At 45.5% G+C, this 18,764-nt stretch overlaps 1 protein-coding gene across 2 annotated transcripts in view; it reads left to right on the top strand.

Moving 5' to 3' along the window:
• MEGF11 (multiple EGF like domains 11) overlaps positions 1-18,053 on the top strand; it is a 1,491,879-nt gene extending 1,473,826 nt beyond the window's left edge. For both annotated transcript variants that reach the window (XM_078683026.1, XM_078683027.1), the window contains one exon: positions 15,834-18,053. In XM_078683026.1, coding sequence (XP_078539152.1) covers positions 15,834-16,006 — 173 coding nt within the window. In that variant the 3' untranslated portion in view covers positions 16,007-18,053. The remainder of the gene's footprint in view (positions 1-15,833) is intronic.
• The last annotated feature ends 711 nt before the right edge of the window (positions 18,054-18,764 follow it).

Genomic DNA, 18,764 nt, shown 5'->3' with positions numbered 1-18,764 from the left:
TTCAGCCAGTGGATTTTTTGGGAGCCATCTTTTGTCATAATCTCCCGTAAACCCTGTGCATAATGTTGAAGTTCCTCCGTGGTCCACAGTCGGCGCCAATACAGCAAGGGCCGTAGAGAGGCAAGGTTCTGGACCGCTTTTGGTCCAAGGTCCCACATTAGAGGTGTTAAAGGAGTACTTATAGGGACGCTAGTTACTTTACGCAAAAATTCATTCTCTGCTAGCGTCAAATTTTTCAAATTCTGAAAACCCCATAGCTCGGCACCATACAATGTCGAGCTTAACACCTTCATCCTATAGATTTCCAATAGTGGGCTAATGGGCTTTGTTGTTGATAAGCTAAATTTTTTCAAAAGAATACCAGCCTGTTGATGATGTTTTAATACTGCAATATCTAATTGGCTGACCCTCCCCAGATCTCTCTGGAGTGAGACCCCCAGATAAGTGAAGGCGTCAACCCGCTCTAGCGGGACGCCATTCATATACATCGCTCCTCTGAAAGGTTTAGCAGGCCCAGATGGTATACGGCCGTTAAGGACCATAAACTTTGTTTTTGCCGTGTTTATTTCAAGACCTCTCGTCAGACAAAAAATTTCAAAGCGCTTTAAAGCGCGCTGGAGCCCACTTGACGTTTTTGACATGTTCAATGTATCGTCTGCGAACATGAGGATCGGGACCCGCTCACCACACATAGCCGGGGCATCAGTCGGGATCAGGGAGAGGAACTCAGCCACCCCGTTTACGAAGAGCGAGAACAAGGTCGGTGCCATGACACAACCTTGTCTCACTCCCCGCTCAACCGGGAAGGTTTCCGTTACCTCTCCCTGACGACCCCACCGAACCCGGGCGAAAGTATCCTCATGTAAGCGGACGATTAGGCTCAATAGTTCAGGCGCCATCCCCAACCCTGCAAGGACTTGCCACAGGGTTTTCCGCGGAACAAGGTCGAAAGCCGCCCTTAGGTCAACAAAGACCGCGTACAAGGTGCCTTTCTCTAAGATCACCGTATGCCAATATAACATGATAAACCTAAAGACCTGGTCTATAGTACTTGTTCTCGGGCGAAAGCCAGCCTGGAGGTGACTCAAGATGTTATCATCATCCATCCAGGACTGGATTTTGCCTAATACAAGTCGACCCACAATCTTTTGGATCGAGTCGATCAGACTTATCGGTCTATAATTAGCTGCTGACAACTTATACCCTTTTTTGTACACTGGCACTATCTCTGCACCTTTCCATGAATGGGGTACCTCCATCCCTTGTGCTATGGCATTTGCCACATACAGGATATACATCCTCCAGCGGGCTCTGTTATTCAAAAATACGTCTGCGGGCACACAGTCCATGCCTGTAGCACGTCCCTCATTAACTAGGTCTAGTGCCCTGTCCACTTCTCCTAAAGTGAAAGTGGCTTCTTTATAAAAGGCCTGAACAGACACCCCCTCGCTACTATCAGCTACACTGCTGGCATATTGGGGGCTAAAATACTCAACCCATGAGTTTTGGTCAACGTTATTTTGAGGGCTCTCTCTATGCCCTCCCCTGTCCCATTTAAAAATATTCCAAAAGAATTTGGGGTTTTTAGATTTGCATGCCATTTTGAGATCTTGCCACCAATTTTGTTCCCATTCCTTTTTTGCAACATATTGAATTTGTCTATAATTTGTGCGGGCCAGCTTTATTTTCCTTAGGTCTTTAGTCTTTAAAGCAAGGCCTAAATCTCCCCTAGCTTGGCGGCAGAGGTCATTATACCTGGTTTCTTCTTTTCTAGTCTGGGATCTGCTGCCTAGATTAGGTTTGCAAGAATTAGATTTGCAAAAATATTTTTTTAATTTAGCAAACAGGCTATTATGAATCTCCATCAGGGATTGATGCGAAGGGCCAAACAAAGTGGCCTCCTCAATAGCTGCTATTGCTCCTTCCAGGTCCTCACTAATATCAGAAATAATTTCCTGATGCCCCACAACCTGGCACCACTTAAGGTGGCGCTCATCGTTTGACAGTACCAAATCAGGCAAAATTGGTCTTCCAGGAACCACATTCTTTTTATGAAGTCCCAAATTAAACGATGCCGAAAGAGGGTTGTGGTCACTCTCAACACGAGCAACCACCTCCATATCTAAGAGAGTACTCCACAACTTAAGCGGGACAAGCAAATAATCAATATTACTTGCCCTTACACCATTGTCAAACGTTTCCTTTCCATTTTGTCTGACAATGTGTGCCCATTAGCAGCCCTTAGCTGATTCCCCATACAGAGGCCCTTCAACTGTATCGCGGCCTCTGTCCATTTTTTTATAGGATTAATACCCAGTTGTGGAATTCCCCACCTGCGGTCCTCCTCCTCTGTTAAGTAAGTATCGTCCAAACCGAGGGGCTCAAACCTAGTATTAAAGTCCCCCGCGATTAATGGTAGTATGCTGGGGGGAGTAGCCTGCAACAATGTTTCTAACTTTATAACCACATTAGATTTTTTGCCACCTGGAAGCCCCCTTGCATATACATTATAAATATCAATTCTTAAGTCATTTGGGAATTTGAGTCTAACAACTAAAATGTCACTACTTGTCACAGAAAGCTGCTGAATGTGGCATTTAAGACTCTGTCTGACCCATATGACCAGGGCGACCTTGACTTTTTTTAACTGCTGGGACAAAAAAATTCAAGTATCCCACTTTATATATAGCATCAGTTGCCCACACCTCCTGGAACAGGCATATATCAAAATGATTAATAAATTCCTGCCAATCAGGCGAAATGACTTTAGTCCCTATTCCTGCCACATTCCATGAAATAACGGAGGTGGAGCACACTGGCTCTTTGGAAACTGGAATCAAATCGCCCCCTAGCCTATGATATACAATGTTCTGACATTCCAGGGAATAAGAATCATTATGTAACACAGTATTAACAGTGGCTGTAGCATTATAACCAGCATTATAAATAGCATTGCCCACCCCCACAATATTATCAATCGCTGCAACATTACATCCAACATTGCCCTCCCCCACAGTATTATCAATGGCTGTAACATTATGACCAGCATTGCCCTCCCTCTCTGCGCTGTTCCCCTGGGAAGACACTAAGTTTAGGTTCAGGTTCAATTCTCCCTCGTCCCTATTCCTCTCTTCTGTACTACATAAGGCGAGACTAAAATGTGCATGATGTCAGTCACAGTCCGCCAGGCCAGAGAGAGCCTCGAATCTATTAAACAGCCTTACATTCCCCAATGGGCAGTAGTTTGGTATGATACCCTGCTGAAAAATAACCCTCTCAAAGGGAACTGGAGGGCCATAGAAGTAAGCAAGTGGAAGAGCCTGGATCCCAGGGGAGTGATCATTGTAAGGCCAATTACAAATGTGATTAACACATCTGTAATTTCTAAAATTAATAATAATACAGTCCCCTGCTACAGTCTTACATCTTCTTCCGATCCAATTGACTCTTCTAACACCCATGATCTCAGCTCGCATATTAATTGGCAATGGGCGGTATTTATTAAGCCAAAAAATACACTTATGTTTAAGATCAAGATAAGATTCCTGCTTCCCCTGGGCAACTGGTGGGACCCCAACCAACACTACTACAAAAGGGGCAGACTGGGGAGGGAGATCAATGTAAGGTAATTGGGCGTCATCATATACCGGGGATAGGTGGGGCAGATTTTGTTGTCTAGCTTCCCTCCTTCTACCATTGCCCTGTGTTGTTCCACTATTCCCTACCAATGAAGACTCAGCCCCTACTTTATTTGGAACCGGAGGTAAGGCTTTAGCAACATTCTTAGCCTGGGGACGTCTATTGGTATGTGCTGTACTCCCATCCCCTGCCGGCAGCAGAGGAGGAATGATAGCAGGGGGCACCCCTTTGCTAGGCTGGCTTGCTTTGTCCCCCTCAATCATCATACCACTAGAGCTAAGATCAGTTGTAGTATGCACCTATGATGTTACCGGGCGAGCAGCAGTGGTACTGTTCCTCAGTCCTGCCTTCTTTTGGGCTTGTGAGAGAGAAAGTTCAAGACATACCAGTCTATTTTCTATTGAGTCCAACCGATCATGGATTGGGTGGCATATCTTCTTAATAGTGCTCTCCAGTTTTTTCCAAAACAGAGGGCCAAAATCAGGGTACGGTTCCACCCCCACAGAGGTCAAATTCATGTTATGGCCATCTTTATCAAGTGGACCAGGCTGCTTAGGGCTGTGTGGTGGGTTTACCGCCGAATCCTCTTGAGTAGCAGAGTTTTTCGCGCTTTTTGCCTTCCTTCCCCCTATATGTGGTTGTGCTCCTGGTCGCTTTCTTTTTGCCGGTGCACCCCCAGTCTGTCGTACCATTCCCAGTTTTGCTTGGCTTGCTGAGCGTGTTCTTATATTAGGTGTTGGGGCTCTATTTACATCCTCTTCGGGACCGTTGCTATTGAGCGAGGCATCACATGTAGCAAGAATAATGACTGGCTGGGGCGATAGGGATCTCGCCTCCACTCCCGATGGCGGAAGCGTCTCCTCTGTCAGCGTGATGACTCCGCGGCGATCTACTCCTCGCCAGGGTGCCCAGGGAAGATCTTTTATCAAAGGCGATATCCAGGGAGAGCCTTTTCTTGGTGAGCTCTATGTCATTTGCCAGGGCTGATGGCACTCTAATTAAAAAGTTATCTAAAGTGCCCATTAGTGTGCCCCCAGTGGATTTCCTTCCGACTGTCCCCTCTTCGGGCATAGCAGCCATGTTTAATGACAACAGGTGGAAGGCTAGTGTAACTGCACAACCAAATATATATCAACCCAATGATATATATTAAAACACTAACCTTGTTGATGTAAAGCTCCAGTTGTTAGTGGGGTGGCCCGTCCCGTTCTTATACGGGCTTAAACGGGCCCGCCCTTGGCCCGGGCTTCGCCCGGCTTGTCCCGCGCGCGTTCCGCAACGCGAGATACTGTCCTCCTTAAGAGTGCCTCCTGGCGCGGTCTTGCGGCATCAGTTGCGCCGCGCCGCTGGGGCTGCTGGGTATTGCAGTCTCAGCGCGGCTGCGGCGAGGTCTGTGGCGCTTATGGGCTGTGGTGGCGATAAGGTAGGTCCCCGCTACTCCTTACTGCCAAATTGTGACTCTTGGCGGCGGCGGCGGCAACGAAAATCAACACCCCCGCTCCACCAGGTACTGTCCTCCTTAAGAGCGCCTCCTGGCGCGGTCTTGCGGCGTCAGTTGCGCCCCGCCACTGGGGCTGCTGGGTATTGCAGTCCCAGCGCGGCTGCAGCGAGGTCTGTGGCGCTTATGAGCTGTGGTGGCGATAAGGTAGGTCCCCGCTACTCCTTTCACCACTTTCAAATGTCACCAGCCACCACTGTTCTTAACACCAATATTAAGGCAGCTCCCGATATTCACTTCAAAGTACTTTTGTGAAATTAACACAAAACAGGCTTCAGTGAGACCTTCTTTCAGTGGTGGCCCTCCTGCTGGAACATCCATACCATAGGATACCATTCTATCTCACTTTGGCATACATTGCAGGGTCAAGGTCCTTGAGATGATTGCTAGTAAACATCTTACCTTCCACCTGCACTCCCAGGGCCTCATTTACAAGCCCATTGTGCCATCTTTGCATCACTGGTTTATGCACCTATGGAGCTACGGGCTTGCCCATATTTACAAGGCCACGTAAAGTCGACCTGCATGGCTTTTCAAGGCCTTGTAAATATGGGCACCTTTCACGCATTACTCTGCGTAAAAGGGGCATTCTAAGTTTGTTGCTGTGGGTTTTCCCACACAACATCCATGGATCCTGACACATACCCAGATTTACAAAGTTTTGTAAAACTGGGAATGTGTTAGAATCCTACGGCACAGGAGTGATACAATGAGGAAAAATACTGTTATCCAGTATTGGGGTATCTTTCATAGATTCACATGCCTGAATCATTCCCTGTCGCCGAGGCGGGAGTCCCACGGTAATTATATATACAAAAGCAGTGTCTTAGAATAATTTGTAGTAGGCTGACAAGACTATGGGCCCCAAAAGGCCCAAAACTTAGCAGCCTATCTACCTCATTATATGAAAAGAACTGAAAGTAGTTCCAACCAATCAGCTGTCACCACCCTCTAGAACCTTCCCAGCAGAGGCAGTTCTCCTCAGATTTTCACCGCACGTCGTGTGGAAGGGAGTCTCCTTGAGTGCCTACTCAGTTTTCAACTTTTTTCTTCAGAATGTCTGAGAAGAAAGCTCTTTTCAAGGCCTGCAGGGCCTGTGATAAGAAGAAAGTCTATGTAGATGATCAGCACAAAGACTGCATCTACTGCCTGCATCCCTCTCACATTGTGAAGGATTGCAGGATTTGCCGCACCTTCCCTGCCAAAACCATCAGGGACAGGGAGGCAAGGGTTCTACTTTGGCTCAAATCATCTTCCACAGATGATGAGGACAGAGCTTCAACATCCTGCAAAAGAGCCAGATCCAGAGATAGCTCTTCTCATGAGAGGAAAAAACAACACAAATCCTCTCATGGAGTGTCTAAACCCTCAAGGAGGTCATCCTCTCCTCCTATTGAATCTCCAGCTTCTCCGCCTCCAGGATCTTCATCTAAAACTGTGAGTAAAGCCCAAAAAAAGACTGTCTCTCTGGTGTCTTCTCACACAGTCTCTGTGACTTCTACCATCTCAAGCTCTTCTGTGACGGTATCTACATCTGCCATTACCTCACCTATTGTATCAGCTAAGGTTTCCTCTAAGAAATCTTCAGGGGCTAAGGACGCAAAATCATCGTCGACGACCATTGCATCGACGACGATACCTTGGTCGATGAAGTCATCGACGACAAAAGCCGCGTCAATGTCAAAATCATCGTCGACGAAGAGCCCGTCGACGACGAAGATCTCGTCGACGAAGAGCCCGTCGATGACGAAGATCTCGTCGACGAAGAGCCCGTCGACGACGGCGTCGTCAACGACAGCCTCGTCGATGACTGCCCCGTCGACGACGGCCTCGTCGCCGATGACCCCATCGACGACGGCCCCGTCGACGAAAAGTCCATCTACAGTACCACCGCCGCCGACGATCCCATCGACGACGAGCTCGTCGATGGCACTTCCACCAATGAGCCAGCCGCCTTCAGCGCAGCTTGTTAAGATGTCTAAATCCACAAGGAGTCCAGTTATCACCAAGACTACGCCAACAAGACCCTGGCCTGTTCTACCTCAGGTGTCTCCTGTCTCACCTGTGGCCTATACTCATTTTCAGCTCAAGACCTATCATTGGCAAGACTACTCCAATATTTCTCCACTGCTACCATCGCAGATTTTAGAAACAAATGTGGAGGAGGAGGATTCTGAGGAGGATGACGGAGATAATGAAGGTCCCTTTGGGATTGCACGCCATCCATCCGAATTGCATATAAAATGCCAGGATGCAGAGGACGAAGAGGATATTCAAGAACATTACTACCAAGAGGAGTTGTCTGCACCTTTCTATAGACAGCCATACAAACCTCCACGTTCGGAGGAGACAAGTCATCTCCCTCCTTCGTTGATACAGGATTTGCAAGCCATGTTGGCAGACTATCGCCAAAGGTTCACACCGACACCGTCCACGCCAAGTGTACCTCCAGTACCAGCGGACGTACCTGCCCCTCCTCCACCGCAGCCTCCAGTGTCACCAAGACACCCTGCAGAACCCGCACCACAAGAGGATCGGGATACTTCCTCTTCGGATGAAGAGGGAAGAGAGGAAGGTGAGCTGCCTCAAGGCAACACCCCTGCGGATCCGTGGGATGATTACGTAATACCCATGCCTTCGCCTCCTTTGCCACAACCCTCTGATTCTCCGCCGGAGGTCATTGGCGGCTTTCATAATATCATGCAAATGGCTGCTACAAGGTTTGAACTGCCAGTTACCATTGAACAGTCGGACTGCTTTTTACATGATTTTGAAGAGGGATATAGGAAGATTACCAGGGCCATACCCATAATAGACTTTATTTGGCAGGAAGGTCTTAAAATTATGAAGACACCCACTTCCATCCCTGCAGTCCTTCCTCGTATTGAGAAAAAGTACAGAGCACCGCCAAAAACTCCATCTTGTTTGGTGGGCCACCCACGTCCGGACTCTGTGATATCCCAAGCCGCTCAACAGAGGTCCAAAAATCCGTCCACTCCAATCTCGCCGCCGCCGGACAAAGTGGGCAGAAGATTGGACCTAATAGGCAAGAAGTTTTCAATCAATGCTGCATCCTCTATCAAGGCAGCGAATTCTCTTGCGATTCTTGCCCGCTACGACCCACAGATGTGGTCGGAGCTGTCTGAATTCATTGAATTGATACCGGAGGATCGTCAACAAAAGGCACGTAAGATAGTGCTTGAAGGAGAAAGGGCGACTTCAGAAATAATAGATTGCGCCCTAGACGTCGCAAATACTAATTTCCGTCAGTTAGCGGGTGCTGCGGTGCTCAGGCGCCAGGGCTGGCTCAGAGCAACCTCCTTCAGACCTGAGGTGCAAACAAAGATCCTCGATATGGCTTACGACGGGGACTCGCTCTTCGGTAAGCACATAGATGATGCCTTGCTCACCATCAAGGCAGATACTGACATCGCTTAGTAACCTGCAATACAAGAGAGGCTCTTCTAGAGGAGCAAGAGGTCGTGGATTTGCTTCCAGAGGAAGTTACCATAATCAACAGAACAGGCAATACCAATCGCAGTACAAGCAACCGTATTACCAGTCATCATACCGACAGTCTACCTCCAGTAATTTCTCTCGTCAGGGAGGGACACGAAGATCAAACAATCAAGGACGAGATTCAAACAAACGTCAATGAGCTAGTCCAACATCCTTTCCTCCCTGTGGGCGCGAAGATCTCTGCCTTTTACCATCAATGGCAGAACATCACATCGGACCGGTGGGTCCTCGACTTAGTGGAAAGAGGACACACTCTGGAGTTCTTAAAGAAACCACCTACGACCCCGCCCAAGGGTCTCCCCACCCCCATCTTCCCTTATTGTTCAAGGAGGCCTTAAACATGTTTCGCAAGAATGCGATAGAGAAGGTTCCAATCTCGCAGAAAGGAAGAGGATTCTACTCTCGCTTCTTCCTAATAAAGAAAAAGTCGGAAGAGTGGCTCCCAATTCTGGATCTGCGCAAGCTCAACAAATTCTTGAAGAAACAGAGCTTTCGCATGGTGACATTGGCAGATGTGCTCAATTGTCTCAACGAAGGAGATTTTATGGCTTCTCTGGACTTGGAAGACGCTTACTTCCATATCTCTATACAACTCAAACATCGCAAATACCTTCGATTCACAGTGGCTGGCGTCCACTTTCAATTCAAGGTGCTCCCATTCGAGCTGAAGTCGGCACCAAGAATATTCACAAAATGCTTGGCCCCAGTTTCTGCAGCGTTGAGGTCCCAGGGAATACAGGTCTTCCCATACCTCGACGATTGGCTGCTCAAAGGACCATCGAAACAGATCACAAGACAAGCACTCTAAATGCAAAGAAGTCACAATTACAGCCCCTACAGGCGTTAACCTTTCTGGGAGCCTCACTGGACACTCAAGAGTGTAAAGCGTTCTTGTCTCAGGAACGTCAGGACAGACTCCGAAAACTGGCAAGACAAATCTCAGCAAAAAAGTCACTTTCTGTCCGGACATATGCGTCTCTTCTAGGGATGTGCTCTTCAGCAATCAACCTAGTTCCCTTTGCAAGACTCAGGATGAGGCCACTGCAAGAGGAATTGCAACAACAATGGCAACAAATAGGAGGATCTTTCGACAATCGCATTAAAGTGACACCCAGAATGAGGCAAGCTCTTCAACGGTGGTCGAAAAAAGCAATATGTCTCCGGGCCTCCCATTTCTTCAAACTATCCCGGAGTTCATTCTGACCACGGATGCATCAATGGAGGGATGGGGGGCCATCTTCAGGACCTCCAGATTCAAGGCCGATGGCCTCATCAGTATCGGCAGAAACACATCAACAGTCTCGAATTAAGAGCCATTTTCCTTTCTCTGCAAGCGTTCCTTCCGAGAATTGCGAATTCTTCAGTACTGGTGCGTACGGACAATACCACCAGCATGTTTTACATAAACAAGCAAGGGGGAACAAGATCTCTATCCCTATTGCAGGAAGCTCAAGAGATATGGGAGTTGTTTATACAACACGGCATAACACTCAGAGCGGAGCATGTAAAGGGGGTTCAAAACTCTTTAGCCGACAACCTCAGGAGATCCCTCGCAGGTTGCCACGAATGGGAGCTGGAACAGGAACAGGTGAACAGGATCTTCCGAAGTTGGGGCACACCAACTCTGGATCTGTTTGTGACACAACAGAACAGCAAATGCCTGTACTACGCCAGAAGATTTCCTCAACGGGGGTCAAGAGGGAATGCCCTGTCCATGAGATGGTCAGGAATCTATGCATACGCTTTTCCCCCGATACCGTTAATACCAAGGATTCTGCAGAAGATGAAGAGGGAACATTGCACTCTTCTCCTCATTGCTCCTCGCTGGCCGAGGCAGTACTGATTCCAAGAACTGCTCCTGCTATCTCAACAGCCTCCAATTCGTCTTAAGCCGACACTTTCCATGCTGTCAAGGGAAGGAGGTCAGATTCTGCACCCGGACCCACAATCGCTGCACTTGCACGCCTGGCTCCTGACTTCTTAGAGTTTAAAGATCTCCAAATCTCTGAAGACTGTAGAGCAATTCTGTCTCAAGCCCGTGCTCAGAGAACTATCAGAACATACCGTTTCAAATGGAAACGCTTCTGTTGTTGGTGCGAAGCAAATAATATCCATCCTCTTCAAGCTCCACCTGAGGATATCCTACCTTACTTACTTTCACTAGCCAAGGCGGGTCTAGTATTCTCTTCTATTAAGGTACATCTTGCCGCCATATCCCGATTCAGAAGAAGTTCGAACAAGCCTTTACTATGTTCTTCTTCACTGATAAAGTAATTTCTGAAAGGATTGTTTCGAACCTTTCCTCCAATTCAACTTCCACCTCCTGAATGGGATCTCAATATTTTCGTGTCCCAATCAATGAGGAGACCTTTCGAGCCTATTCATAGAGCTGAATTGAAATTCTTAACCTGGAAAGTGGCTATTTTACTAGCTCTCACTTCAGCCCGGAGGGTTAGTGAAATTCAGGCTATCACCATTTCAGAAACTTTCCTCCATTTCTCGAAGGACTATGTCACATTGAGAACAAATCCAAGATTCATTCCTAAAGTGCCGTCTCAATTTCACTTAAACCAGCCGGTAAAGTTAAAGACTTTTTTCCCGGATCCTGTCACACCGGCAGAAAAGGCCCTGCACTCTTTGGATGTGAAACGTTGTCTGAAGTTTTATCTACAAAAAACTAAAGACATAAGGAAATCTAACCAGTTATTTATTGCTTATGGCCCAGTTGCGCTGGGACAAGCAGTGACGAAAGCAACGATAGCCAGGTGGTTATCCTCAGTAATACAATTCTGTAACGAAAAGGCTAACAAGCCTTGGGCCAGAAAGGTAAAAGCACATTCCACCAGAATGATGTCGGCATCGACAGCATTATTTGCTGGAGTCACACTAGCGGACATATGTCGAGCTGTGACGTGGAAGAGTGTCCATACCTTTACAAAGCATTACTGCTTGCAATCGACATCACAAGATGATACAGCAGTGGGACAAGCGGTGCTGCAGCATCCTCTTCATTAAGGTTAGACTTTTAAAGGTCTCTTATATTCTATTCATGACATAAGAGTATACATAATACACTGTAATATTTTGCTTGTCAAATGCTGTTTAAATATGAAAAAAGTTATCTGAATATAATTCTTTCTTTTTAGAAGGTTCTCTGCATTTATGTATATTTACATTTCTAGTGCGCTATAACCTTCCGGATGAGTGGGAATATGTAGAATTACGCTTTGTCTCCCACCTTCCGCAAACGACATATATGTGTTTATTCTGGCTATTCTGATTCAGGCATGTGAATCTATGAAAGATACCCCAATACTGGATAAGAAAACAAGTTACTTACCTGTAACTACGGTTATGCAGTATTGGTATCTTTCATAGATTCACATGCACCCACCCTCCTCCCCGGCAGAACAGTTCTTTATTAGGGATACATACTTCTCACTTGTGCTGGGAAAATCTGAGGAGAACTGCCTCTGCTGGGAAGGTTCTAGAGGGTGCTGACAGCTGATTGGTTGGAACTACTTTCAGTTCTTTTCATATAATGAGGTAGATAGGCTGCTAAGTTTTGGGCCTTTTGGGGCCTATAGTCTTGTCAGCCTACTACAGATTATTCTAAGGCACTACTTTAGTATATATAATTACCGTGGGACTCCCGCCTCGGCAACGGGGAATGATTCAGGCATGTGAATCTATGAAAGATACCAATACTGGATAACCGTAGTTACAGGTAAGTAATTGTTTTCTTATTTCTCCTCGTGTTTTCCTCTTTCTATGTTTTGTAAATTATGCAGCACACATGGAAAGAGGAAAATGCCATCAATTAGCGTTTTTTGTCCAGGAAAGTGTCCCTTCTTGCACAAAAACAATCATCAGAGCAACGCAGGCTCCCTTGCAACATGACACAAGGGTGTCTGCGCTGGCGCATGGCAGCCAGTTGTGAGCCAGTGCATGAGAAAGCACACAGATGCGTTGTATTGTTGTTAATACAACACATACCTGTACTTTTAAAATGCCACCGCACGGCACATCAGAATGACTTGCAGCACTGCACAATGTTCTTGTAGATGAGGCCATAAAACTTTAAATGGCTTTTTTCATTCTTCTCTACAGGGACCAAGTTGGCATCCCCTTTCAGGTTCTCTGCCTCCCATCTGACCTGTGCAGCCTCTCGGGGCTCCTCTCTTAGTCCCAGCCTTTTAAATGTCTAAATGTCTCTCCTGCTGCCCCTCATTTAGTCATATGGTATGGATCTCATATCCTATGCACGCAACATCCAGATCATTGTCTCTATCACCAAACTTCCTGACGAGACAGCATCAAACTTCAGGGCATATATGTGTATCATCAGCATCACTCGCTGAGTGCAGAATAACTGCCTCACGTTGAATGGAGATAAAACTGAGGTTTTATGGCTTTGTCACCCTTCCATTGCCTGCACTCCTTCTGGTGGCTTTCTAAGCTAGGAGATCCTCTGGTACCAGCCCCTTTAAATATGTTGGTATTATATTTGATCAACATCTTGCTGTTGATCTTCTGATTAAGAAAGTTCCCAGGTAATGCTTTGCCCTTTCTCAGGATGCTATGGAAGATTGTTCCCCTTCCTCTTATTCTGACTTAGAAAGCCATTGTTCACTGCTGGGTAACCTATCGACTTTATCACATCAACACTATCAGTCTTCCCAGCAATGTCGCACAGCATTTCCAGATCTTTCAAAATGCTGCAGTTCCTCTCACATCAAATTGCCCTCCTCTACATCTATCCCACCTCATCTTCAGAATCTGCATTAGTTGTCTACCATATCTCGCTCTAAATTTAAAGACCTATGCCTGTTTTTTTGTGTGCAGTTTTTTTATAGAGCAAAGTAGACCCGAAAGTATCACAGCACCTTACATGACCACCAGTTGCATTACAGATGGATACTTTCACTTCTTAAAGGAACAGGGAGATTAAGTGGTTTGCCTAGAATCCTAGGATGTTTGAGCCTCTCGCCAGGCTCGAACCTCGTTCCCCAGCTTCAAAGTCGGCCGCTCTAACTGCTAAGCCACATCTTCTCCCCCTCTGGTTCACAGAGCTTTCTATAGCTCAGGTCCACATTATTTCAGGAACATATTTCAGCTCTACCACACCGTCGACTGCCTTCGTTACTCTTATCTGACTGCCAAGCTTTGGTATTCACTTCTACGTTCCCTAAAATCAATACCTGATCATGCTTCTTTCTGAAAACAACTTAAAACTTTTCTCTTTCTTCAATCGGATTCCAGTTCTTGATGTCTGCCTCAGTTCCATCTGCCCCCTCCCCTGTTACCCCATCGATCTAGAGCAAGGATGGCCTCTGGGCATTTATCGAGCTTTAGAAATTTCAATAGAAGTACAACATATAACATAACCATGGTGGATTGTTTGGTAAACAGGCTATACTACAGCCTTACTACTATACCATATACAGTTTCTGGAGAACATGTCTGAAAGAAAAGTAACTGTTTTATTTAAAAATATTAGAAAGTTTTAAAAATGTGTTGTGGGTGGGAAAGAGGTTGACAGTGCTATTAGTGGTGTGTTTGTTGTTTTGTGTAATGAGTTCCTTACAGTGAAGTAGTGAAATATTAAAGTGAGGTGAAAAGACAGATTCAGCAGTCACCGTGTTTTGAATGCTAGGGCGTGCCCAATAAGACACATTTATGTGCTACATCAGGATACAAACGAGCCCATGACCTCGTGGCCCAGATCCTGTAGTGGAAGGTGGTGTGACACCTTTAATGCATGAACACTTTAGGCCTCATTTACAAGACCCCTTGTACCACCAGAGGATCACTTCTTTTGACGCTCCTTTGGCACAGTGCGCTGGCCCATATTTACAAGGTCTCTCTGCGTGGCTTCTCATGGCCTTGTAAATATGATCCCTTTTCACCCAGTACTCTGTGTGAAAGGGCCATTCCATGGGTGTTGCTGTGGGTGTTCCGACGCAACACTCATGAAATCTGATGCATTCCCATATGTACAAGGTTTTGTAAACCTGGGAAAGCATCACATTCCTACGCCTTCCCTGGGGAGGCGCAACGAGGAGAAATACCTTTATTTCTCCTAATTTTTTGACGCCAAACGCCATCAATTATAGTTTTTGTGCAGGAAGTTGAACCTTCATGAACAGAAGAGCAATTATTGCACCATTGCACAAGGGTGTCTGCGTTAGCGCATGGCAACCTATCGTGCGCCAGCGCAAGGGGAAAGGACAGGAATGCGCCGTATCTCATAGATACAGCGCATTCCTGCCCTTTTCTTTTGGCGCAGGGCAGCGCAGCACGATTCCTTGTGGTGCTACCCTGCACCAAAACCTCGCAAATGAGGCCTATAATAGGGTATGTGGGCACAGAGCAATAATCAAAATCCACAACAATAATCAATACTTTCCATTCTCCCTGTCCGACAGATAGGCCAAGCACCCTGAGCGATATTAAGGTTGTTGCTATGTCTACTTTCTTATATTTAAGAGAACTGTTACTTTTTTTCGTGAGAAAATCAAATGATTTTGTGGAACATGTCCGTGAAAGTATGATTGCCTCTGAAGACATTCTTTATTTATTTATTTATTTTAAGGTTTTATAGAGCGCAAACCAGACCCGTGAGGGTATCAGAGCACTTTACATGATTGAGGGGGTGGTATACAAAGGGCATAGGAGGGAAGGATATCAAAGGGAAACAAGGGTTATGTACATTATGTAGGAAAAGCAGGCAGTCTCAAGTTCCGGATAGACTTGGGATAAGAACAGGTAGAGTTTTTATACAAGAGAGTAGCTAGTCTCAGCTCCCGGGTGGGAAGCCCAGAGGGCCGGGAGGTATCATCCGGGAAAGTCAAGGATAAAGCCGTCATGGCGGGTGGTAAAAGGACCCTAAAAGTGGACACCGTCTCTTTTGTGTAGCAAAAAAAGGCCTCTTTCATATATTTTTCCCTCTTTGAAACTCCATGTTTCCCAAAGCAGTTGAATGGAGATTATGGAGTGAGTGTGTGTGATGTCATGATAAAGAGTGAGTAATTCAACTCTAAAATCGTCACTGGGATTGATATCTAGTAAAGGGTCCGGTTCTGTAAGTAAGATCTGTCAGCTTTGAAGCCGTTTGGCAGATGTACCTCACTTCTCCTGTTGACATTTTCTCTGTCTCCTTTGCTTCTCTCCTCAGAGCCTACGGTCAGCATGCTACACGACGCCCGCAGCCACATTCCCATCTACACGCAGAACCCGTACGACCTGCCTCGGAACAGCCACATTCCCAGCCACTACGACCTGCTCCCAGTGCGGCACAGCCCCACCCACGGATCTTCTTGGGACAAGCCTCACGACAAGCAGTGCTAACGGCGGCGGCGCGCTCGCGCTCTGCCTCGGCCCGCTGGCGGGAACCTTGCCATCCAGAAGAAGGCCGTCCTTCTGCGCCGCCGTCCATGGCGCCGACACCAACCCAGACTAAAGGCTCGCCCTTATTGGTTGACCTCTACGCTGTCTACTGCATGACGTCATCAAGACTTTTTTTTATACACCTGTGTACAGAAGCATAATTATATATAGAGAGAGAGACACATGAACACAGAGCAACAAAGTCAATAAACATGGCAACCCTGCAAACAGGGCAATAAAACGGAACAGCAAATTATTTAAAAATGGTACCTCTAAAGCTCTGCCCGGCTCCAGCTCTCATTTTGTTGAAGAGACTGCTGAGGTGCTAGTTATTGAACAGCAACTGACTCTTCTTACGACCAGCTGCATGTAGGGACCTATTACTCTAGGCCATCAACCTTCCCAAATCGAAACGGAAGTCTTCTGAACTTGCATATAGTATGATCACAGTAATAATAATTAAAAAAAGAAGTGATAGAAAGCCAAGTGCAATACAGGCGGTGAGATCAGAGGAAACTGTGCCAACTTTGTCAGATCATTGCATTTTCTTATACTTTAGCCCCTCCCCCGACTATAATCTCAGCGCAACCTTCAAAAAACTTCCCTCCCCCGAAGATGTTGTACAGGTGGCAGCAGATCAGAGGTAATTGCAGTACTGAAAGGATGTGCAGTGGTGTGTGTATGGTATGTTTACTCAGAAAATACTGAGAAAATAAATGGGAAGGACATTTCCATAGAAGAACATCCAGGTACCCTTCTCTCGTACACTGATGTGGGGCTGATGTGTGATGGAATGGAAGAGCAGAGATGGGATATTTTAACACTTTACTACACTGAGGGGCAGATTTACAAAGGCATTTAGCGGCCGCAAATCCTGTGATTCGCTAATAAATTACGAAACACAAAATGGGTTTAGAAATGCTTTTTAAACCCCCCCCCAATTTGGAAGGAGAGTGTTTAGGGCCTCACTTACAAATTTCCCTTCAGAATGATATGTATCAATTGTTAAGGAAGACAATTTTGGGAGTAAACCGTTGAGAGGTTGCTGACTCCTCAAAGCAGATGGCAACCCATTCGCAAAGGAGAAGGGGTCCCACTGGCACTCTTTGAGAAAGAAAAAAGGGTTTGAGAGTGGGCAGTGGTCAAGAGGACCACTGTCAACTATTAAACTTTTTTTTATAATAAGTTATTTCTTTTGTAAAATGCTGATCCATTTTCTTCAAGGAAAATGGGCTGCAATAAAAAAAATTCTTCATTAAAATGCAATCACAAACGTTCTGGTGTGCTGACTCCAGGAGCCACCATCCCTGTGATGACATCCTGAGTCGTAGTTTGCGACCTAACTCATGAATATTGATGAGGTAGGTCGACTCGCCATCAACTCCAAATGGTCATTTTGCAAACTGACTTATAAGTATTTAGGCTGGTTCACAAAATCAGAACTCATTCACTAAACATTGGCGTGCAATTTGCGGCCACTTTTTGTGAATCAATTCTTCTTACCTCTGACCCTTAGTTCTAAGCCACAAGAGCTTTTTTCATTATCTTTTTGTTAGTCTTCGGGATCAGTTCCTTCTTTTATTTGCTGGTGCAAATTTCTAAAAGGTGTATTTATTGATTTGGATAGAAAGTGGAAGTTAGCCCACGTGAAACATCTTTAGACAGGGGGAGAGAGTGATCTGTCACTGAGCCCACAATACTAGGTTGCTATGTTGTTGGAAGACCGTACATCAATGGTCCCTTTTGGTTTCAGAACCAGAGATTAACAACCTGGCCTCTGAAGATGCAGTCCTGTGATGTATAATACAAGCATCTGTCCTGTATGTTAGAGAATCTCTTAAATTCAAACCATCTATTTCCATTAAACTACCTTTGTGACTGGATGTATATAGGAGATTTAATCTATTATTCAAACACACAGTGCATCAGATAGCTCTTCCATTACCCACAATGCAGCATTGTAACGTCACCAACAAAATGCAAAGAACGTTTGCATTACCACCTTATATTCTTATTATTATTTACTGGCTTAAGTTTAAGTTTCTTATTGAAATAACAAACCATTTTTTTATTCTGAATTGATTATAATTTGGCATAGTCACTTCGATGTAGCAATAAATGCAATTACTTTTATTCAATAAAAATACAAAAACAAATAAAAAAAAAGGAAAAAAATCAAAATAGATTGTAATCAAGAACCACAAAAACATATTTTTTCACACTACACTCGTACCTCGAAGAAAACAGCAATCACGATGCATACATCAAATTACCCATACAGGGTTGGCCCGTTAAAAAATAGATTTTATATGTGGCCCTGAGTGCTGTTTTGGTATCACCACAATTTTACATTGAAGATTTAATAAGGACAAAAACTGATAAAACTGTTTGAACAGAAACAGTTCTGTAGTTCGATAATGGCAAAAGGTGTCAAAGAAATAATATGACTTGTCAATCCGATGGCGGCACCAAACGCCCATTGTTTAAAGAATAGATAATAGTCCATTCACATATCTGACCAAGCTACCAGAATCACAGACTTACATATACAAAGTGGTGTTCTAAAAGGAATCAAGCAGCACTAGTCATAGGTAGGAATACTTGGTTGTCTCAAATACATAGAAGAAAAATGTTATTAGACCTCTGAATCTATTTTGGAATGAATGATCTCACTTCACACCTCATATCCATCTGCAACTGAGTCTATGCTCAAAAGGAA

This window comes from Lissotriton helveticus, chromosome 3_1 (genome assembly GCF_964261635.1).
Source record: "Lissotriton helveticus chromosome 3_1, aLisHel1.1, whole genome shotgun sequence".
Taxonomy (NCBI): domain Eukaryota; kingdom Metazoa; phylum Chordata; class Amphibia; order Caudata; family Salamandridae; genus Lissotriton; species Lissotriton helveticus.
Note: the sequence above shows the minus strand (reverse complement) of the source record. Positions and strands in the feature narration are given on the sequence as shown.